General features: G+C 45.0%; 5 protein-coding genes and 1 pseudogene across 7 annotated transcripts; 3 read left to right on the forward strand and 3 right to left on the reverse strand.

Moving 5' to 3' along the window:
* Positions 1-1,033: 1,033 nt before the first annotated feature.
* On the reverse strand, positions 1,034-2,331 carry LOC133888588 (uncharacterized). Its single transcript, XM_062328884.1, has 4 exons — positions 2,152-2,331; positions 1,906-2,041; positions 1,749-1,821; positions 1,034-1,496 (listed from the first exon to the last, which is right to left on the reverse strand). Exons 1-4 carry the CDS (start codon positions 2,246-2,248, stop codon positions 1,227-1,229), a joined length of 576 nt encoding a protein of 191 aa, XP_062184868.1. The 5' UTR covers positions 2,249-2,331; the 3' UTR covers positions 1,034-1,226.
* Positions 2,332-4,688: 2,357 nt separating this feature from the next.
* On the forward strand, positions 4,689-6,418 carry LOC133889381 (uncharacterized). Its single transcript, XM_062329918.1, has 2 exons — positions 4,689-4,760; positions 4,867-6,418. Exons 1-2 carry the CDS (start codon positions 4,710-4,712, stop codon positions 6,310-6,312), a joined length of 1,497 nt encoding a protein of 498 aa, XP_062185902.1. The 5' UTR covers positions 4,689-4,709; the 3' UTR covers positions 6,313-6,418.
* A 364-nt stretch (positions 6,419-6,782) lies between these two features.
* LOC133889156 (V-type proton ATPase subunit G1-like) lies at positions 6,783-10,643 on the reverse strand. Its single transcript, XM_062329625.1, has 4 exons — positions 10,359-10,643; positions 9,982-10,077; positions 7,177-7,277; positions 6,783-7,101 (listed from the first exon to the last, which is right to left on the reverse strand). The coding sequence occupies exons 2-4, from the start codon at positions 10,067-10,069 to the stop codon at positions 6,958-6,960; spliced, it is 333 nt and encodes a 110-aa protein (XP_062185609.1). The 5' UTR covers positions 10,070-10,077; positions 10,359-10,643; the 3' UTR covers positions 6,783-6,957.
* Positions 10,644-11,277: 634 nt separating this feature from the next.
* LOC133889083 (multiple organellar RNA editing factor 2, chloroplastic-like) lies at positions 11,278-13,517 on the forward strand. The gene is made up of 4 exons (XM_062329540.1): positions 11,278-11,741; positions 11,828-11,925; positions 12,331-12,396; positions 12,999-13,517. The coding sequence occupies exons 1-4, from the start codon at positions 11,404-11,406 to the stop codon at positions 13,148-13,150; spliced, it is 654 nt and encodes a 217-aa protein (XP_062185524.1). The 5' UTR covers positions 11,278-11,403; the 3' UTR covers positions 13,151-13,517.
* Positions 13,518-14,464: 947 nt separating this feature from the next.
* On the forward strand, positions 14,465-17,068 carry LOC133888349 (thylakoid lumenal 29 kDa protein, chloroplastic). Of its 3 annotated transcripts, XM_062328553.1 has the most exons (11): positions 14,468-14,665; positions 14,756-14,872; positions 15,089-15,173; positions 15,256-15,290; positions 15,384-15,449; positions 15,531-15,570; positions 15,694-15,816; positions 15,946-16,055; positions 16,195-16,332; positions 16,419-16,553; positions 16,644-17,068. In XM_062328553.1, the coding sequence occupies exons 1-11, from the start codon at positions 14,558-14,560 to the stop codon at positions 16,752-16,754; spliced, it is 1,068 nt and encodes a 355-aa protein (XP_062184537.1). In that variant the 5' UTR covers positions 14,468-14,557; the 3' UTR covers positions 16,755-17,068. The 3 variants fall into 3 exon arrangements, with proteins under 3 accessions (XP_062184538.1, XP_062184537.1, XP_062184539.1); XM_062328554.1 differs by lacking the exon at positions 14,756-14,872 and having other exon boundaries at positions 14,465-14,665; XM_062328555.1 differs by lacking the exon at positions 15,694-15,816 and having other exon boundaries at positions 14,470-14,665; positions 15,949-16,055.
* A 560-nt stretch (positions 17,069-17,628) lies between these two features.
* LOC133888347 (uncharacterized) lies at positions 17,629-20,701 on the reverse strand (annotated as a pseudogene).
* Positions 20,702-23,513: the final 2,812 nt, after the last annotated feature.

Genomic DNA, 23,513 nt, shown 5'->3' on the forward strand with positions numbered 1-23,513 from the left:
TAAGGCTAGATATTTGGGCTCATTTGACTCGCGAGCTAGCAAAATGAGCTAAATCTTTAACTTGGCCTGTTAAAAATTGAATCGAGTGAGCCTAGAAAAAAAAAACTGAGCCAGCTCGTGAGGTACGAGTTTTTCGTTCAGCCCTAGTTGGCATGATGTTGCCTGACAGGCTCGGCACATATCATGGAATCAATACTTATATACTAAAGCTCTAAGTATTAGAGTGATTTTAGGGTCTAAGACACTGTAGCTGCTGTTTATGGCACTGTAGCCACTGTTTATGTGGGATCTACGTATGTATATATGTATACATATGGATACGGATATTAGGATATACATATATGTGTATGTATTTATACATGTATCTGTATATTTACATTATAATATAATTTTTTGAAAATTTCAGAAAAATAGCATAAGGTATAATAGTTATATTGATAAATCGATTGAAATAATCTAAAATGCACATAAAAATATCTAAAACTCAAAAAAAATATGAAACAAATTTTGTTAGGTTTGTATTACTGTTGTCTATATATTAAAATTATGTGCATATATAAAAATAATATTATTTTTCCCATAATTAAATGAATGTCTTAAATATTAATAAATTTATAAATAAATATTGAGATGCGCAAAATTGGGGAACATATTTTTTTTAGACTTCTTTTGTCATATTCTATGAAAAAAATAGACGCGATGTAGACGCGCTAATCTGCCTAAGTGAATTCACAATCACACAAGGCTCCCGATTGATAAGGAGCTACTGTCTCGAGTTCGTTTCCTCTTTTAAAGGCTGTCAAATGGGTTTGGGTTTTATTTTACATGGAATTCACGGGCCTTGTTTTTCTTGAGAAAATTTGGGCCTTCTGGTTGTATTGCAAAATCAAAGGCTGAGGTCGAGCAGAACCAAGCGGGTTCAGCTGGCCCAACTGAACTCGGAGAACAAAGAAGGGCAAAAACTCTAAAATTCGTCACGAGGAGTGCTGCTTTATTCACTTGCTAAATTGCTCATGACACAAGACAGTCCACATGAATCCACAGTTGTAAATAGCTGTATTACCGAAACCAGAACAAATCACATCAATAAAATGTCACAGAGAAGCACTGATCACATTATCACACGGCAAGTCGGAGAAACACCTATCCTAGAGACTATGCGGTCGGTAAGCGTTGTCGCCTGGTACATCAACGCATCACGCCATCACGGTGCAGGTTCTGGAAAGTCACTCGATGCCCTCGGAGGATCTCTGGACGAGCACGACGGCCAGGGTGATGGCGGCGGCGTAGAGCGCGTTGGGCACTTTGCGCACCACCTTCCCGACGCTGGGGACGCCCTCGGTCGCCCTCTTGGTCGCCATCGCCAGCACGGGCGCGGCCACCAGCGTGATCACGAGCTTCAGGCTGATCGCGCTCAGCGAGTCGGCGGTCAGCTTCCGGATGAACTCGGCGAACTCCTCCCGGTCCAGGAGCCCGTCCAGGTTAACGTCAAACTCCTGCACGATTCAGAAACCAAGCCTGGGGAATTTGAGAAGGAAAATATTTGCTTCCAGTGCACACCACTGACTCACTGGAAACAGAAGTACCGTGCTATCTCTGAATTCTAGGATAACTTCTAGCAAAGCTGATTACACTCAGAAACCAAGAAAACTTTGCTTCCAGTAAAGGAACAACCGGAAGAACACAATATTGGATCGTCAAACTGGAAAAAAAAAACCGAAAGGGAGGGAAGGGGAGAATGTGATTACATCCATCATGGCCTTGAGCTTTTCCTTCGATGGGGGATCGTAGTGCGGCCCCGGCAAGTACTTGTTGATATCACTGCCCCCAATAAGAGCAAGAAACCAATCAGAAATAGCTAATTATAGAGTATTAGAACATGCAGGGTTCGTTCGGCTGTTCTACTTGTAGACGCATAGGACGGCGATGTAGACCTCGTCGAAGGTGAGGGCCTCCTTCTCGCGCGTCTTGGCGTCCTCCGTGAGGCGGTCGAACGCCTTGTCCGTGATCTTCCTCACCTGTCGCTCCTTCCACCGCCTCCCTGCACCGATTCGATTCGTATTTCACCGCCGAGAACTCAACGACTCGCAAGTCCGGATCGATTTCTGGGAAGAGGGAATCGATCAATGAGGATGAAGAAGGGTCGGGTACCTTGGAGCTTATCTTGGAGAGACGCCCAGGCTTGCTGCATTGCGACGGTGGAGAGACGGATGGGTCTTTGGAAAATGGGGAACGGAAACAAGAGCATCTTCCTGGAGTGTGATTCTGGTTTAACACCAAATCTAATCCCGTGGGCTGCGGACTCTCCCTGGGGATATGTACATTTCACATCTCACTCTCCCTTGCCTCTTCTCTTGCGAATTTGGTGGTTTCTTAGAGGCGTAAGCTATGGGTAACCGAGATGTGTTACCCAAAGCACACTCCTTTGTGGGCAATACAAACATGGATAACACCCTGAACTAAAAGGTATTTTAGCTGGTGGAAAAGTTAACCTCAAGCCCGAAATATACACGAATTTAATCTTTACTGAATGTATTTACTCAACCATGCGTGGTGCTGAATGTTTTCGAATGGGAGCCTCGTCCGTATCTATTTTGTCAAATGAACATATTTACAATGTGCAGAGGTAGGACACCGTACCTGCAGAAAATTCTAAAAAAGATATATTTTTGGCTAAAAATTCCCGCACATTGGAAGCTATTTTAGTCCACTGTTAACCTATTCTGAAATTTATGCACATTGCTTAAGATGCTACTACAAGTCTACTACTACATCCATTCAGAAATAGTAGACATATTTTTTAAAAATTTGATTTTCAAAGTTAGATTTTGACTAAAGTTTTCCTTTAAAATATATCATTTATAGCTACAAAACATATATGGTATAAAATCATTTTCAATTATGAATCTAGTTGTATAATTTTTATATACTAGATATTTTTATAATTTAATTAAATATTAATTAAAATACATAAAATTTATTTTTTTAAAAAAATACATCTACTATTTCTAAATGGAGAGAGTGTAACTCTAAGCTCTTCATTTTCCACTGACGCACGAGTCTTCAAATGCATGCTACTGAGTACTGAACTTCTTAAAACCCGTTCACGAATTCCTTTCGTAACCCACAACTCTGAACATTGTCGGTTTTGCAAAGAAGAAGAATACGTGCTTGGAGCTTCCACGCATTCCTTCACTAGATCGTAAGTTGGTAACCCAGAACCATGAATATTGACGCGTCGAAGAGAAGAATCATCGATCTCTGATTTGAGACATACCCTCATCTTATCAGCGACGATGTTCATGGATGGAGGGTCCTCGTGAGGACCGACCAATTGCTTGTTGATTGAACTGACGGACAAAAACGAGGGAGCGAAGTCAGTACAGACAGATTCACTGGAATGGCGTCGCATTGAAGCAATCAAGCAGCGCGACGCGGTATCAAGTGACGTGATTCTCACTTGTAAACCATGAGGGTGGCGACGTGAAGGGAGTTGATGTCCAGGAGGTTGGTGTTCTTGTCGGCCAGGTCGTCGAAGACTTTCTGGCAAATAATTTCGACCTCCGACTTGCCTGCAAGCGACATGCATTATCAGACTAACACGACGGAATGAATGGAGAAGCACAAGATCGAAGAATCGGTGTGGCGAAATGCGCGTGCAGGGAAGGAATTCCGGTTACCCCGTACTGTCTGATGATGCGCTCTTGCGGCACTCTTCTTTCCTTGCACAATGTCTACCTACTTCTTCGGTGCATCTCTGCCTTGCGGCACTCATCTTTCCTTGCTCCTCCAGCGACTTCGAAACACTTGAACTCTATTCCTTGCCTTTTGCGTAAGCACCAAACACCTGCTTCAGGTTCAAAGTGAACCCTGTATTGTTCCCCAGGAAGCATGAAAACCATCATCAAGTCGTGACCAATAGCTTTCTGCCGTCTGTTGGAAGGAGATACGATTTCTACTTTTCTTTTTTGAGGCGCTGGAGATGCGGTTACTGAAATACTAGTGGGCTATAGCCTACTACTTCGAATAAAATTGGGCTATTGGCCCATAAGCCGAACGCAGGCCGTAGGGTGTCCCTTTTGTTGGCTGGCCCAGGAAACCACGGGACGCGTCTGTCCCTTCTAGCCTAGTGGAACTACCTTCTTCATTTTTATTACTGCACTGCTCTGCACTTTCGCGAACTGTTTATACTGCTTTTGATTTGTTTTGGTTAGATGTTGCCAGAGAGTATGGATCAAGCTACTACATCGATTTCCTCATCTCGCAACCACGGTTAGCTTCTGATCGAATCTTTGCTGTCTTTGTCGTTTCTACATTTCCTTTTGGGTAAGAATGAGATACCAAGAGCACAGAAGATTTTGCTACATGACTGTCTGATGATGCGTTCGTCTTTACCTTTTGCGTTGCAACTTTGAAGAGGAAAAAGGGACGGAGCAAGTATTGTCGGATCTACAGGCGTTGACGAGGCTCTACGGGCTGCTTCACAAGGGCCCGGCTGATGAAAATGTAAGGGGAACACCAAAGATTGATGCCTCTAATTCTCTTCCTTGTTTGGAACACGGAATTTTCGTCGGATCCTTTGTGCTGATTTTCTACTAAATTCCTACATTCCAAACGGGGATTATAGCAAATTCAATGCATAGGATCACCAGTTTAACTGTTTTGTTCTTACGTTTGTGCAGTTAGACGAGACATCCAGGGCTCTCCTGATGAGGATGCTGGATGATGCTACCCAGCAGGCTCTCCTGAGGCAGGCAAAGGTAAATTGTTTCATGCCATCATCAGTAGTAGAGTACGTGCATCACTTCTCCGTCACCTCTTTCTGTTATGGGCAAATGCTGATCAACAAAAATCACCTTTCTTTAGATGCTAATGTCTCCTGCGCTGGAGAGGAACCTCTCCCTCCGATCAGATCGCCAGACACGCGATGTCGAGCCACGCCTGAGCCTGAAGCCACTGGCGTCACCCAGCCCGAGCCTCAGCATCCATGCCAGCGAGAGATCCCGCAGGCTTAACCTCCAAAATTCAACGCTGTCAAGCCGAGATGGTCGTCACGTCCACGGCCATCGCCATGCAGTGGAAGAACCTCTCCTTGCCCGCCTCGTCTCCAACCGCTCGTCAAGAACTGCAATGCCGCCGCGGCACCATCCAAGTCGAGAGCAGAGGCATTCCGGCTTCAGCCCCCACCGTTTGTCAGTAGCTGCAATGTCGCAACGTGGCACGGTGACTGGGAGTACTCGGCACGACGACCGCAGGGACAGGCCGCGCCGCAGCTCCGGCCGTGGTGACCTATCGTCGCTGGAGCGCAGCAGCAGGCGGCGCTCTGTGTCCCGAGAATTGTCTCAGGGGCGGGTACGGCTGCATGGCCGCACCACGGCGCGGGACGTCGGAGAGGAAGGCTCCTCCTCGACGCGTCGTTTTGGGAGACTGGGCTCTGGGTTGTCCGTGACCATGAGGTCACGTCGTGGCTCGGAGAGATCCGGACGGGGCGTGGCTACGCGGAGACACTCGTCCTCGAGCAACGGGGTGGTCACGATACACAGCCGTATCAGGCCGAACCGGGAGCTCATGGAACGCTGCCTACGCCGGGGCGAAGAAGAAGAGTGCACTCCGCGGCGACCGAGGGAGGATGGCGCTGTCTTTAGCGTGGGCTGGTCAAGCCGGCAGCGGCAGACGCTGAAACAGATCGACTCCGGCAGCAGGTACAACAGCAGCTCCCCATCTGGCGCCGCCAGCTCGTTTCCCTCGACAAACCCGACGGTGCCGGCGTCGAGCGCCTCTGCTTCTTACTCCTCCTCACCCGTGTCGCGGCGGCCGGCTTATGCGTCTGAGGTGTCGGGCTCGTTGAGGAGCCGCCGCCGCAGGGAACGCCAGGAGAGGCGCGAGGGGCGGCTGCGGAGGCTCAAGAACAAGATCGCCACGGTGTTCCACCATCGCCACGACCATCATCACCACCACCACTTCGGGCGCGGCAAGGAGGACCCGTCCAGGCGCGACCGTCGCTCCCACCAGCGCATGTCGCCGTGGAGGTATCTAGGGGAAGTGTTCCACAGCACAAAAGGCCAAGAGAAGAAGACCACGAGCCGGACGGTGGCAAGCGTCCCGGGGGAGAGGCGCGGCGGCGGGCACATGCCTGCGTTGTTCGACGCGATGGTGCGGCACCTACGGGGCACCCGGCGGAAGGCACCGGCGCACGCCAGGATGAGGCGGACGGGCAGCCGGGTGCAGGTCAAGAAGCTGCACTGGTGGCAGCGGCTGAGGCGACGGCGCAGCAGACCACGACGCCGGTTGGGGCATGGAAAGCCAGTGTAGTTGTATAGTAGTAGTAGTTTCTTTGCCATCACTGCGCATGAAATATTATGCTGTTTCTGGTGATATTTTCACCAGGATGATGAGTTGTATCATATATGTACTTCATAGGCTGTTAAGAAATACATGGTGCAACATTATCAAACAAGTTCACATTATGTCATATCATGACAGATCAAACAACACCGCTAAGTGCAATTCCACTTTTTGCCAACTTTTTTTTAGAACCACTGCTAGTGCCAACGACAGCCTGAGTTCTCACAATGAATTTGCAGCTCTAATATAAGAAAGGATACTCATAATCATAGCTACAAACTAGTGGTAATAGATAGCAAATCAACAAAATTTGATTGTTCAGAAAATACAACTGAAAACAACATTTCCCCCAAAAAAAGAAGATAAACAGTATTTATCAGTACAAAAAATTTGACAAATTTAGATAGCAACTGACAGGGTTGCTGCTAAACGGCAGCATCTTATTCTGTGATTCGGAACAAGGAATTACAGCCAGAAGTGACAAATTCATTTATTACCACTCTCTGATATAAATAACTAGAGAGATAATTCAAGGTTGCAATCATATTTAGAGCATTACTATAACTAGAGAGATAATTCAAGGTTGCAATCATATTTAGAGCACAAAAACATTCAGTTCTTCACAGTGGTAACATGCCTCAGAAGCATCTGAATGACTTCTGGGGAGATACTTGCAGCCTGTTGATTGAGTTGTTCTATTTTTGCCGCTGTCTCTTGCTCCAGACGTTTGACATTTGCACCGGAGTCACCGTTGCTCTGGAAACAACAAAAACATAGAAGTGAGGTCATGTAACCTTATTAACAAACGAGCAGGATGGCTGGTGTACATACCTCCGCAACTTTCCTCTGGAATTCAGCCTCCATCTGGGCATGATATTCAGCTATTTCCCTTTCGCCCTCCTCTTTTGCTTGCCTAAGCCTTGGCGACTTAGCTGTTGAACACATAAATTCAAGTTTACAATGCAGTCTATTGAAAGGGGGGAAAAGCAGACCCTTTTTCCTTTTATCTTCATAATTGTTGACATTATCCATATAAGTTCAATAGACATTTTACAGCAAACGATTCACAATGGAACAGGTCTGGCTAATCAGGCAAAGAAAACTAAAAATTCAACCTTTTTTCTTCGGACTCAGATTGCTGTAAGCACATTTGTACATAAAGTTGACATGTAACTTTGGAGTGAGATGGCATGGCTTAGTATAGCGAATATGATCTCTTACGTATGTATGTGCTTTTAATGATTAATAATAATATAGTTAATAAGACTAATATATTTATCAAGTATATACCTTAGTAGGTCATATAGATGTAAACATGAAGAAGTCATCGTAGCCGAGATAAAAATTGATTGAATGGGGAAGTCCTAGGAAAAATGACTTCACCGGATCACACACTGGAGTAAAGATGGCCAACTGGGCCGGGCCTAACGGGCCAGCCCGCGGCACGGAAAAATTGGCCCGGCCCAGGCACGGCACGGCACGGTTAGGCGGGCCGTGCCTGGGCCGGAGTCGCGGCACGCCGGGCCGGCACGGCACAACCCATTTAAGTTTTTCTATTTTTTAAGGTTTTATATAATTTATTTATCCCTAATACATAAAGAGATCCTTAACAGGGTGGTAGAGTCATTGCTTCCCATGTACGAGGTCTTGAGTTCGATCCCTGCATTCGGCGGTTTTTTTTATGTTTTTCGGGATTTTCACGTGTTAACGGGCCGCCAGGCCAGAAAAATACTAATGGGCCTATCGTGCCACAGGCTGGCACGACACGGCCCGATCTTAAATGGGCCGTGCCTGGGCTGCAACCACGGCACGTGGGCCGGCACGGCACGGCCCGTTTAGCTAACGGGCTGTAACGGGCCGTGCCCAAAACGGGCCGTGCCTGACTGGGCCCGTGCCGTGCCGGGCCGGGCCGCCCATTTGGACATCTTTACACTGGAGCACTTTGTATCTAAAATGGTTTTGTAGTTTAACACACAAGATAGTCCAGTATTAAAGAGAAGTGTATATACCAGAGTGTTTTGACACCGAAGAAAACGTTGAAGAACTCAGCGGATGGTCCGATGCTCAGCGAGATGTGCACACCAGAACATTTTCAAGGAGGTGTTTTCAGTGACATAAAGAGTTTGAATATCGGATGGTTCGGTGATGAAAAGGAGTAAACACCAAAGGCTTCTTCAGACTATTTTTCAAGAGATGTCGCAAAGCCGGTCTGATATGATTGTACACACCGGATGGTCCAGTGTTTAGAAGATTATACACATTGGATAAATGCGCAGTGAGATGTGGCTCTGTCAGCTCAAGTATACACATCGGATAGTTCGGTGATGAAGTTGAAGATTACACCGGAATATCCAGTGTTCATAATGAGTTTGAGTAGGGTTCCAACGGCTAGTTTCTACTACTATACACATCGGTTGGTCGAAAAAGATGAATAAAATAGTTTGCTTAAGACTTATTTACCAAAGAATGGCAAATGCTCTTCATTGTTTAGATCCTATTTCAATCCGATTTTTCCATGTCCGGTGTATGTACTGTTGTTAACGCCGCATCATCTGATATTCACAGCCTTTTGTGACCGTTGGAGCAATGACTAGTTTGTGAGTTTGAGGCTATAAATACCCATTCATTCGGCCATTTAAGTGTCCTGAAGTACATTGAAGCTCATAGACAATTGAGAAGATATTTAAACCATCAAAGTGCTAAAAATGATCATCTAAGGTAATTAAGCACATGATTAGGGAGTGATGAATGCTAATAGGTTTAGAGAGAGTTATTTCTAGGTGTTGCTGCCTAAAGAAAAGATTAAAGAGTGATCCTAACTTGTACCAAGTGGTACACTGACATCTTGAGTTTTGATGGCTTGACCCTCCGACTTGGTGTAAAACGATGACAAAACTCTTGTACAGGGACTCTGAGACCCTTGCCTTGATGGCGATAAGTGACTGGAAGAGAGGCTTGTGGTGAGGTTTTTGCCTTGGTTTGGTGGCTCAACCAACTTGAGATCTAGGTGGTTTAAGGGCTGTGACCGAGTGCCATCCGGGAGCTATAGCCTAGATGGCTGTTTCAACGTGGATTAGAGGTGACGTTTATACCATCGATATCACAAGATAAAAATCTCTATACCGAGTTTGCTCTCTTTGCCATCTTTACGTTTTCGTATTTACTTCTTGTAATCTATTCTTATATGTTTACTTTCAATGAGTAGTTTGCTAAGATTAATTATAGGTTACAGACCTATAAATGTTAGAGTCGACATACCAGATGAATCTAGATCATATTTAGATAGAAATTGATATATATTTATCTTATAAAATTTTTAGTGTTATTTAGTTTTAAATATTATAATTCACTTTTCTATTAGGACATCACCGATCCTTTTACTTAGCAAGTAAATACCACCGTCATACTTTGGAAAAGTATGTCGATATCGCAGCATGCCAGAAGCAATTCTACAAACTAGGTGCTGATTTTGCCACAGCTAACAATTGAGCATGTACCTTCACCTAGATTTTGATTATGCCTACAAACATTAATTGATAGATCAAATACAAGAAATAATGCTCTTATGCACAAGGCACCTGCTCTCTAATGCTAGGTTTGATTTTATAAGCTTGAGCCAAAATAAGATTGCACTACCAGCCCTAGCTGCATTTACAATCTGCTGAGCCTCTTGCTCTGCAGCCAACAACTGCTGAATCTCACTCTGGCGCCTGTTCGCGTCCATCTTTTCAGCTGCGGTACGAAGGACCGGAATTCAGAATCAATAAACATAATTGATGAAAGCGTCACTAGATGATTGACGGTTAAAAAACGCCAGTTATGGCACATCTCCACATTCACGTTGAACAGAAGAGGAGAAGCTTATGCTACTACATTATGCCAGATGTAACTCAGTCGAACCCACAAAAATTAGGAAAATAAACTGATATTAGTACCCCTAGATGAACCATATACTAAACTGGATGAAAGAAATATTCGATTTCAGAGGTCGCAGCAAAGGGAGAATTACGCACAACAAAACGAGCGATCCGTCCAAGTAAGCTAGGCATCCTATGTTCCTTATCAACAAAAGAAGAAATCAACTCAAGCCAGATGGATCTCCACTCCGCGCAAGCAGAGGGTGAGGAGGACGACGACGACGCCTACGGGAGAAGGAAGAGAGGTGAGGTTGCAGTGCAAGGATAGGTTGATCTGCCGATCTGGATCGAGGGTGTTCCGCGTCGAAGGCGCTACAGATCCTGCAAGGTTGAAGAAGGAACGCTTATGCTGGAGAAGTCGTAGAACTCTACGAAGACCTGGATATCTGAATCTAGGTTATCTTCTATATATCTATATACAGTATAAAATCTGAGTTGGTTTCGTATGACTTCTTATCTTACTCTCTCTCTATTTAATACAAACATTTAAAATTTAAATAATTTGTTTGATTTTATCACATATTTTGATCATATCTCTCCATCTCGTAACCGCAACGGATATAAAATCTATTTTATTAATATAAATAAATAAAAAATAGGGAAAAAATAGTGAATAATATACTCTTATTTTTTTCAAATTTCATCTAAAATTAAACTATGACGTTACTTCCGATGTATTCGTTTGGTGACACTTCTATACCACATCTACATCTATATATCTTAAGTTTATGTTTGATATTACCGTGCTAAATATTTATATTTTGGTTACAACCAGTTGATTTTTGAAAGCAACTGGAAAAAAAAAGTAAAAAGAGGTTGGAAAACGAAAATCAACGGAAAATTAAAAAAGGAAAGAGTAAACGTGGGCTCATTACTACAGCACACTACGGGCCGAAGGTATGTCAATTGGGCCGTTTATTGGGCCTCTAATCCATCCTTGCTGACAAGCAGCCCATAGGAGGTCTCAACGCGCTCAAGGGCAGCAAATATCTATGATCTATCTCCTCGTCCCCGTACCAGCTTCCCTCATCAAAACCCCATCCAATTCCAAACCCCTCCGTCCCCTCGCATCGCCATTCCACCGCCATCTCCGCTCCGCTCCTCTCCTTCGCGGCCAACCACCACCTCTCCCCTCGCCACCATGGCTACCGCGGCGCGTGCCATCGCCTCAGCCGCACGCCCAGCGCGGCCTCTCCTCCTGTCTCGGCGCCGCCCTTCCTCAATCGCTCTCCCCCCGCGGCCTCGCGGCGTCGGCGGCGCTGGGTCCGTCCGCTGCATGGCGCGGCGGCCCGACTCCTCCTACTCGCCGCTGCGGTCGGGGCAGGGCGGAGACCGCGCGCCGACGGAGATGGCGCCTCTGTTCCCCGGGTGCGACTACGAGCACTGGCTCATCGTCATGGACAAGCCTGGCGGCGAGGGCGCCACCAAGCAGCATATGATCGATTGCTACATCCAGACCCTCGCCAAGGTCGTAGGGAGGTAATTGTTACTCCTCTAAGTCAACCTATTCGCCCTATGTTTGAATGTTTAGCGGAAGGGATTGATTTCAGCTAATTGTGTTGTAGTGAGGAGGAGGCGAAGAAGAGGATATACAACGTGTCCTGCGAGCGCTACTTCGGATTCGGGTGCGAGATTGATGAGGAAACATCCAACAAGCTGGAAGGTAACCTATTTGTTTCCATGTTCAAGACATGTGCAATGGGATAGCATTTTGGTTTCACCTCATGTGTGTTACGCTATACATATTGATATTTGCTTAACGGGACAACATTAAAAAATGATAGTTCTATACATGAGATGGCTCAATTGTTTTCAACTAGTCCAATCATGTGGTCTATATGTAATCCTGTATGTAGCACATTTTTTTCTGTTTTGCGCTTAGGTACTATAGTATTGTGTTTGTTGGTTTATATCCAAAAACATGTGTTGCTCTCTAGAAACAAGCTCTGCAAGTGTTTGCCTCTATAAGCATTTTCAGATACAAAAATCTGCTGAACGTTCAGTAGCTAACCTGAATATACATTGGTTTAGTGTGTGCTAACCATGCTTTGTGTTTTCAATAAAACAGGCCTACCAGGTGTTCTTTTTGTGCTTCCTGACTCTTATGTCGATGCTGAGAACAAAGACTACGGTGGTAAGAATATTACTCACCTGTCCTGTATTTTTATTGTTATGCTGAGTGCATGCTAGCTGTTAATAAATCTACGATTCACCATTGGCCTGAGAGAAAAACTCACTTTTTAATATATTGTTCCAAGTTACTATTTTTCCCACTAGTTTTTGTCTATTTAGTTAGAGTGCTACTTTTTGGATTCTTTTTTGTCTATCAATTATACTGTGTGTTGTGCTCTTTGATAGAACGTAAGTGAAGAATCCTTGTTTGAAACAGGATATATAAAGGTGCACTTAGTACCTGGCTTACTTAGGTTTTCTGTTTTTTAATGTTAAACAGTCAATTAAAACCCACATACCCTGATGTTAGTTTGGTCGGTTGACTTAGGATATTTACATGTATGGAAGCCTTTCACCCTACTGAAAGCCTCCCGCTTTACTCATTTATGGACTATGGTTCACTGCTTTTCTGTCAAGTGGTTCATTTCCTTCGCAACACTAGTTACTTATGTTTCAATACATTCGGGGTTCAATGTGGTTGTTTATAAAATTTTCTATCTATGGACTGTTCCCCGAAATGCCAAAACATATCTCAGGTTTTCATGAAGTTGTCTCTCTTTGCAGCTGAGTTATTTGTGAATGGTGAAATCGTTCAGCGATCACCAGAAAGGCAAAGAAGGGTGGAGCCTGTGCCTCAGAGAGCTCAAGACAGACCCCGTTACAGTGACCGGACTCGCTATGTGAAGCGGAGGGAGAACCAATCTTACCAGCGATGATGTTGCGATTTCTGTTTTTGGAGATAGAAGGTGGTGTCATTTCTACAAGTGTCTAAATGCAATGCCGGAGATATACTGGCAACTGGCAACTTCTACGACCGACATGAGAATGGCTCCCGTTGTGTTAGCTACTTAGTTGGGCCTTGGAACTTTACATGTTTATGCATTCGGACCTGTACGGTTGTACCCTAGACATTTCTATATGAACTCGATGGATGTTAACCTCCTTGCTCCCTCCTATTCACCACACCCTCACCTTTTGTCTATTCTTTATCCTAGTTTATATGAGAACTATTAGCGTGGCTAGTCTCGTGTAATATTTTGTAACGATAATTTTTGATTAAAAATTAGTCTTTTTATTTTTTTATGAGGTTAGTATTATTTAGTTAGAAGAAGAGATAAAAAATGTATTAGTGGAAGAGAAAATTATTTATACTCTAAACTTGTTTACAAATCGTGTATATGTATTAGTTTGATTTGTATACGTTTTGATCAACTGCTAAAATTGTGTGTTAGGTATATGTAGTCTAATCAAAATTAAAATCAAAATTAAAATAGGTTTGTCTTATTTGTTGCTTGCTTTATACGACGACTTTAAGTTATATGGTATTTGTTAATCTATTATCTTAGTAAGGATTTTGAATTTCTTCATTATTGCTTATTATTAATTTTATTTATTGATTAATTGTATTGTATATGGACTCTTTATTTAGGCATTTGATTTTTATAATAATTTAATTTTTCTAAGACTATATGATATTGATCCTTCTTCTTTTCTATTCTAACCTTAATTTCAATATTTTATTTTATTTAGACTTTTTATTTAAATATTTTGCTTCTCAAACCATATAGAAATTGAATGATTTATTTTTTATAATTTTTAATTTCGAATTTAGTTATTTATTAATCGTATTTGATATAAACTCTTAGGTTTTGATTTAGACTGTTATATGTTCGTAAACATGATGATTTCTTTTAACAATCAAATAATAATACAATGGATAGAAGACAAGTGTTGGTAACGACCACATGACATGGTTTCGAAATTGAGTTTAAAAAATCATATACTTTGACACGATCAGGTTGAAGGCGCTTGTTTTCACGAACTTCTTCTCCCGTTTATTGTTGCAGGAGGCTTGTTGCCATATTGCTATTGACCGTCAGATGCATACTGTCACCATCAAACCCGTCTAGGCTGCTCCGGTTGAGATAACAACGTGGAAGCAATCGTGACGCGGAGGATGCAGCCCGTGATATGTTACGAGCAACGTGTGGCGCAGACGGGAAATCTACGATTCGCTGCCTTATCCTCGTGTGCCACTGCCACAGCACCCAGCTGCCCGTGAGACCGACTATGAGAGCGCTGAAGCAGTCAAGCGTCAGCCGCGCGAAGAGGCGAGCGGAGAAATGGCGGGAGCGACCTTCCTCTCGACCGTGCAGGCTCCCGCTCTGCTCGGCCCCCGCGGCGTCGCTGCCTCCTCTTCCGTCTCATCGCCGGCACGGAGGCATGCGCACGTACGTTCACGAGCTAGCAACTTTTTCTTTGGTTCGAGGTGAATGCGTTAGACTTCTGGGTGATCGTGATTCTTGGTTTGCCTACGTTAGATGCAAGTCTTCTGCAAGGGCAATGTTGAGGGCTTTGAGGCCGCTGCTGCCGAAGAGCGTCTGCAATTCCGTAGAAGGGATTTAATCGGGGCGTGCGCTGGGACCGCCGTTGGTTTGGTATGTGCTAGTGATACATATGCTTGCTTAATGATCAATGCGTTCTGCATTAGCACAACAGAACTAAACAAATGTAGCATGATGGGAGAGAAGAGTAACTTGCTGTTCCAGCAAACACTTGATCATAATTGCAGCTACTTTTGTTGTTCCTTTTTGAGAAGAAAGCTACTGTTGTTTCAGAGGTGCTGATTAAACTTGCTTTGTGTCTTGGGTTAGGAAATGATTGATGGCTCTACGAGATTCACAGGAGTGGCTACTGCAGCTGATCTCATTGAGCGTAGACAACGCTCTGAGTTCCAATGTAGGTCACCTCACGTCGTTCTTTTCCCTTGAATGCTATGCTTCTCAGCATCAAAATTGAAGTCTTTGATTTTTTTCTTCAGCAAGCATCAAAAACACCCTCTATACAGCCATAACGGTGAGACACCTTAGCTCGTTATGCTCAGTGATTTTCCTTCACCTATATATCGCATCTGTTGTCTGAAATAGTGAAACTGACAATCTTTTGAAGGCTAAGCCAGAGCTCGTTCCTTCTTTATTGACTTTGGCACTGAATGATGCTATCACATATGACAAGGTCTGATTTCTGAATGGCTTTCTGTACCCACTTGGAAATGACCTGTGTCACCTCTCACCTGGCTGTTAAACTCTTCTGTAGGCCACTAAAACTGGAGGTGCAAATGGATCTATCAGGCTAGGTAGCATCTTCTTTTTTCTGTGTTTTTGTTTCAAGGTTGCAGTGCTCAGCTGAAGATAACATAACAAGTTTATCGGCCTTGTTTTTCCATCATTCGTTACTTCATTTGTTAAATGAAGCCCAGAAATAAGCAGACCTGAAAACAGTGGACTCGCTGCTGCGTTGGATCTGCTAACTGAAGCCAAAAAGGAGATAGACTCCTACTCCAAGGGTGGTCCTATTTCATTTGCAGATCTGATCCAATTTGCAGGAATGTTCTACTTAATTTCAGCGTAATTTTACTATCAGTATAATATTTGTTGATCTTAACAAGATAGCTCTTCTCTACTTCAGCTACTGTTAATAGTTAGTTAAAGATTTGTGTTTTTGCCTGCAACAGCACAATCGGCACTGAAGAGATCGTTTCTTGACGCGGCCATTGCCAAATGTGGTGGAAACGAAGAGAAGGGAAGAACCCTATACCAAGCATACGGTTCAAATGGGCAGGTATTCACTGTGCCCCATTGCTCCATATGCCACACGATCGCGATTGTTCATTGTACCCTCTGTGCAGGCCGTAGCTTACTAGAATAAGGTGTTAGTGTAAATATTTTTGCTGACTTGGTGTTTTTATTTACCACTGCAGTGGGGTCTGTTCGATAAAACATTCGGGAGAACAGATACGCAAGAACCCGATCCAGAGGGAAGGGTGCCAGTGTGGAGCGCGGCTTCTGTGCAGGAGATGAAGGATAGGTTCGTCGCCGTTGGGTTGGGTCCTCGTCAGGTTACTACAACTTCGTTAGATCCCTAAATGAGATGTAAAAACTGCAATCAGGCCTCATATTTGATACGAGAAGGCTCCTTTTGCAGCTCGCTGTGATGTCAGCCTTCCTCGGACTTGACCAAGCTGCTACAGAGGAACGGCTGATAACTGATCCGGATTGTCGTCCATGGGTCGAGAAGTACCAACGGAGCCGTGAGACGGTCTCCCGGACTGACTATGAAGTAAGATTCATGGATTCGTACGTGCTGGCAGTGCCGCAGGATATCTTCCAGTCTTGATGCTAACTCGTGCTTCTGTGTTCTGTATGACAGGTTGACTTGATAACCACACTCACAAAGCTGAGCTCCCTTGGTCAGAAGATAAACTATGAAGCCTACACGTACCCAAAGCAGAGGATTGACTTGGGCAAATTGAAGCTGTGATAGATGATTGCACAGTGACTGTGTCTGTCATATTCAAGAATCAAGAACTTCCGGATCTGCTGCTACCCGGGTGCTCGAGAAAAGTGATCTGATTTGTTGGTAACGTTCATGTTTTGGCCGTCCATCAGCTGTCAGAATTCAATTTCGACATTCCTTCCACGGCAATTAGGACAGTCCGGCTAGATGGTTAGATTGGCTGTCTTCTTTTGTTTCTTCTGAACCTGAGTTAGACGATTGGGAGAAGTGAGGTGTTATGTAAATTCTTTCTTATGCGTAAATGTGAAGAATAAATAGCAACCAAGTGTCAAAGTCCCTATTCAGAATCCTAAACTCCCTTCCTGATCTGAATAGGTGTGCATTCTTGCATGACCGACGACGAAAGGTTCACCGCATAGGACGATCCGCATGCGCCCGCAACGGCGATCCAACACAAGCACAGCGCGGTGGTGGCTTCGGTTCCACTTCCTAGCCAACGTGGGACGCCACGCCAGCCCCCGCGCTGCCAAGCGGCCACCAATGGCCGCGAACCACGGTATCCGCCCGGTCGCGCGCGGCAGAACCGATGGTGGACGCGGAACTGCACTTCTCAAATAGCTCCTGCCCCGCCTGGGCGCCTCGCTGATGAGTGCCCGGGGCGACACTTCCCAGCCCCGGTGCCGGCAAATACCAGGGAGCACCGCCGCGCGTATCCATCATCCCCCGGTGCCGGCCGGGTCGCTGGCTTTAAGCCTATTTCGCCTCGTTCGTGCGTAAACCACACTCCTACACCATTCCGCGGACTCGGTTTCACTTTACCTCGGTTAGGCAATTTGCGCCTCTCCGCCACTACTCGCCAGTCGTCACCAGTGCCCCAGTCCAAAATTATGAGATACCCAAACCCTGTCGTTTAATTAGCAAACATGCAAAGACTGCGAGCAACACCACCACACCAAAACTTGGTTGAGTCCAGTACGGGCGCTCTAAAATCTTGATTTCAAGTTTAGTAAACTTGATATATTTTGCAACGCGTTTCCCAACAGACCAAGCCGTGGTCTCTGCATTCTAGATATCAGCCACTGGTAATCTTCCAGCGCCTTATCTGACAGAGGTTCTAATAACTCACATTTATCCAGAATCTCACGCGGAGGTACTCCCTTTACGAGGTTCGTGTCCAGCTTCGGCTTCCTCTTGTTTTGATCTTGAGGGACATCTGGCAGAGGGTTCTCGAGGAAGAGAGGCGATGCTCCTGGGATGACATCTTGGCGAAAGGGTAAACTTCTAGCAGTCTGCAGGCAGAAGTCGAACCGCTGGTGGATCAGTGGAGATGGGCCTCTGGTTCTGCCACCGATTTGATTGGTCTGAAATCTTGATGCGCATGAAATAGCCTAATATGCACAAAAGAACAACAGAACCAGTAAGATAGCGAGTTCAAAATCACGAGATATTATGCATGAGAAGACCATTACATACCCATAGATCAGCCCATAGGCTACTGCCTGACTTGGGAACAATCACCCCAACAATAGACATTCGTTTTGCAGCAGGGATGACATCACTGCTCCAACCCACGGCAACCCATACATCTCCAACAGCAAATGACTTCAGATAGTTCATGCTGTCAAATAGTTGGACCTACCAGTGGAAACCAAAATCAAATCCAACGCAGCACATCATATTTCAGAATCTCTGGATTGTCAATTCTCAGAGAAATGGATGATTTATTCAGTTTATACCTGATTTTGTAGTTGTGTAAAGCTTTTTAACACTGCTTCCTTGCCAGCACTGACTTCTGCTTCCAGATCGATTGTGTTATACAATGATCCCAGATGCTTCAGGACTGCACCAATGACCTCTCTAGGCGAATCAACCATTGAAATCTTCTCAGAGAGGTCAGGCCTCCACAAATCCTCCCAATCCTATAGATAAAATATCAACATATGCAACTTATAAATCAAATGAGAATCTACCTCAATCAGCACAAGCAAATGGTACAATTCCGTACTATGTTACACATTTTCATTTCACCCAGCAAAAGAGAAAGTGGTATGTTCCCTTAATGAAAGACAAAACAATTTCAGCATGCTTGTCCATGTAAGTATAAGGTAATGTTTGCATATTTCCACAGAAAAAATCACCTGCATCGGCTTCAGGTTATACCTTTTGAACTTGTTTTTCTTGTAAGCAATGACCATGGCGCCCCATCTGTATGGAACCCCCCATACTGAGCCATTAGGATCTGCCTCTCCATTCTGGTTCCTGCACAAATGGACCTGATAGACTATAATGAAAATGCAAACTATACATCGAGACACCTTCGCTACTAATATCAAGAAATCGAACAAATTGGAAATACTGTGTAGTGTGTCTGCTCAGCATGCAACCCAACACTAGAACATGAATATGACTGAAACCATTAGTGAGGAATAGAATTAGTTATTACTCCCTCTGTTTCCTTTTATAAGTCCTTTAGCTTTCTTAACTCTTCTCAATATAAGTAATTCGACAAATTATAGGCAATTTTCATTCTTTTGATCTTGTCCTTGCTAAATTAACCTATTCTCCTCAATAAATGAGCTATATCTCCCATTTCCTATGCTAGTCTTACCTTTTCTTCAGAGAGAATGTCTAATCCTACCTAACTCCCCAATGGATGCACACTGAGAACTGGAGAGATAATATTATAAAGGTTACCATGGTCATTTTATCTACTCTCTTAGTTCCAATAAGCAAGCCTAAACGATTTATACACAAAACCGGAGGACACAGGCCATTGCAATCACATAATAGAATGCTTATCTTATGAGTCTTATAATAAAAAATTCAGCAAGCAAATTGTTTTCAAAGGCAATGCGATATCACCAACATGGGCCAAAGTGGCTATCAATACTGTCAAAAGAAACAAAATGTTTGACTTCTCACCTTCCATCTGTCACTTAGACTTCTGAACCAATCATGTTCTTCAGCATTTTTGACAGGCTCTACCAATCCCTTACGGATGGCATAGCCGAGCCAAGAGTCCCCGATTTAAACAACATCAGTTGCCATTGCAGACTTCGGCTAAACTTGACCCTTGTCCAAACACTGTGACATCTCAGAGAAGAGTCCATCAAGACTAGGGCGGAGCTCGGTGCTGAATTTGAGCCTCTTCCCCCGAGCCTTAACAAAATCCTACAAGCACCAACAGGAACATCTTACGAAATTTCACAGCATACACCATACCATGCTTCCTTGCTCCAATAAAATTATAATCTCATGGTATGTTATGGTTTAGCTTCTAATCTTACAAAGGAGATGCATTGTTTGCGGTGAATGAGGAAGACCGGACCTTGATCCACGAGGGAGGGAAGGAGCCGCTGAGCGCGACGACGCGGAGGGGCACGGAGAGCGCGTAGGTCTTGGTCTTCCACTTCTGCAGCGCGGCCTCCCACTCCTTGTCCTCTTCCTCAACCTCCTCCTCGACGGTGGCGGCTGGAGGGGGCGGGAGAGCGTTGGCTCGGACGCGGGAGGGGAAGAGGAAGAGGAGCGAGCACACGGCCAGCTGGAGCACCAGCGCCACCGCGGCGTTCAGCACCCACTCCCAGACGCTACAGTCGGGCGCGTTCGCCTGGCTGCCGGGTGGACTCCGCGATGGGGCTGCGGCCAGCCGCTTCGGCCTGCGGCGGTTGAGGTGGAGTCGGAGGCGGGAGGCGGGAGGCGGGCAAGTGGCGGGTAGGGTGGTTGGGGAAAAGGCCGGGGAGGCGAGGGTGGTAGGGCTGGGCGAGGAGGAGATGGAGCTGCCTCGCTTCCATTGCCGCTGCTCGGTTCCCTCCCGGAGTCGCCGGTCGGGCAGTGGCCTATCGCCCTCCGCCGATGGGCTTATCCAGTTTTTTTAGGGTACAACTAGGTACACTACACACTCACACCGTATACTCACGTGTACGCATTTATACACACGTTATGGAAGAAATTAATACCACTTAACGTGTACGTGTATGTACCAACTACATATGTACTCTACACTCACACTATATGCATATGTACGTATTTATAGGTACTTTATAAAAGGGATTGAAAAGCATACGAGTTTTAATACACGGAAATACGTAGTACCACTAAATATGCATGTGTGTATCAAACTGAGTAAGTATCCGGTACGAAACTCAGTGTCAATCATTCGAATCGAACTCGGGCGGGTAGGTTGGGCACCCAACGCTACCACCGAGCCGACTTATCCAGTTGTTCTCGCGTAAGGCTGGTTGCTGGTTGAAAGAAAATTACTATCGCTATAACATAGCATCGATATGTAAACCTGTCTCAAGTTACATATTAAACCATCTTTGTGCAAGGTTCGGCTAATTATGTAAAACAAAAGGCTTATTATTGATTGTCGGTGTAATAGATAAAGGATGCCCTATAAGGCGGGTCCCACATTGTCAAATGTCAGCCAACAATAGCTATTTTTAAGACCATATGACTCATCGCATGATCAGGGTGAGGCTCGTGCAATCAATCCGGTGATCTTCAAATCACTACACTGAATTATCCGGTAAGTTCATATCTCCTTCACCAAGATACCAAGTGAAAAATACTTCGGTGTGTTGAACTCCTCAACACCGAACCATCCAATGCCTTGAACTTCATCTCTAAATAATCCAATGTTCTATTAAATACTCTAGTGTTCACACTCTCTTTAACAACAGATCATCCAAAGTACTTAACTTCAATTTCCTTCGAAAATCAACCCTTCTGTTAAATACTTCGGTGCGCTTTTGCTCTCATCACCGGACCATTTGGTGAGGTCAATTTACTTCTGCACAAAATATTAAATTGCTCTGGTGAGTATAATTCTTTCTACAACGGACTATCCGGTGGGAACAATTTCTCTGGGACTTCTCCAATTCAATCAAACTTTATCTTGGCTGTAGTGGATTCTTCATATATTGCATCAATAAGACCTACTAATATATATTTTTTATCAAACATATTAATCCCAATAACTATATTGTCATTAATCACCAAAATCACCATCATGACCTAATAGTGTCAATTTGGGCGTTAAGCCGTAGCCGACTTTTGACCAGCCCGCCTCTTCCAAGGGGACCGGCCAAAAGGAGAAGAAGAAGAACAAGCGTAAGGCCGGACCACCCGATGTCATGATGGTCGTGCAGACCGGCCAACCACGCCGACGCTTTAATAAGAAGGATGGAAAGAAGGGCAGAGGCTATTGTCCGATCCACCGTATTGACGCACATGACCCAACTGAATGCAAAGTTGTGCGAGGCATCATCTACGAAAAGCTTGGGGGTTGCAAACCCAGGCGCGATGATGGTGGTGAGGACGGGACCAATCCCAACCAGTCGGCTTTAGGTTTCCAACAAGCCGAGCACATGATCCACCATATCTTTGGGGGTGTCGCGACCTATTCCTCTAATATGGAGTACAAGTCGGTGGTCCGCGAGGTATACGCAACCATGTCGGGTTTGAGTCCACGTCTGAAGTGGTCAGAGGTACCCCTTACCTTCAGCCAAGTGGACCGCCCCGCCTACATCAAGCACCCTAGACGCAACCCCATAGTTGTTGATCCCACAATGCACAACATCCGAATAGGGCATGTACTGGTCGATGGAGGGAGTTCCATCAACCTCCTCTTTGTCGACGCGCTGGACGTCCTGTAGATTCCGAGGAGTGCATTGAAGCCATCTCCTCCCTTTTTCGGGATCACCTTCGGCTCCTCAGCCAAGCCGTCGGGGCAGATTGAGCTGCCTGTCACCGTCGGCCGTTGAAACAACTTCCGGACTGAGAAGGTCCTATTCGATGTGGTGAACTTTGGGATCACTTACAATGTGATCCTAGAGTGACCAGCGATAGCCCAGTTCATAGACGTCATCCACTATGCATACCAGACAATCAAGATCCCTGGTCCCAAAGGAGCCATCACTATTTTACACAATCCAAAGATGGCCCTACACTGTGACAAGAGGAGCCTCGACATGGTCGGGCTGACTCCTGGGTCACAGCCCGAGAACACCGGGCCCAGTGGTCGCCTTGTGAAGGTCCACGTTGTCACCAATCCTGACGATCGGCTCAAGGCAGTATGCCTGGATGACGCCGACCCATCTAGGACTATCCAAATAGGGCCAGACCTAAACCCCAAATAGGAACTCGCGCTCATCACTTTCCTTCGAGCAAACGTGTATGTCTTTTCTTGGAGTCCTTATGATATGCTCGGGGTCCCTAGGGATGTGATCGAGCATAAGTTATCAATGTGAATTGACGTGCAACCAGTAAAGCAAAAGAAGCGTCAGTTCGCACCTGATCGAAAGGAAGCACTTCGTGAGAAGATCAACAAGCTCCTAGAAACAGTCTTCATCCCAGAACTGCAGTCCCTGAAGTGGCTAGCTAACCCAGTCATAGTCTGCAAGCCTAATGGTAAGTGGAGGATGTGCGTCAACTTCACCAAGCTCAACAAGGCGTGCCCTAAGGATCTGTTCTCTCTACCCTGGATCAACCAGCTTATGGACTCGACTGCCGGTAGAGATTTGCTAAGCTTCTTAGATGCCCATTCAGGATACCATTAGATTAGCATGAATAGGGTAGATGAGGAGAAAATTACTTTTGTAACATCTTTCGTGGTCTTTTGCTATGTAAAAATGCATTTTGGTTTGAAAAGCGCTGATGCCACTTAATAGCGATGCATTCAGCTCATTCTTCGACCACAACTCGGTAGAAATATCGAGACATATGTTGACGACGTGATTGTAAAGAGCAGGACCAAGGATGACTTAGTCGCAGATCTCTAGG

Source organism: Phragmites australis, chromosome 13, assembly GCF_958298935.1.
Source record: "Phragmites australis chromosome 13, lpPhrAust1.1, whole genome shotgun sequence".
Taxonomy (NCBI): domain Eukaryota; kingdom Viridiplantae; phylum Streptophyta; class Magnoliopsida; order Poales; family Poaceae; genus Phragmites; species Phragmites australis.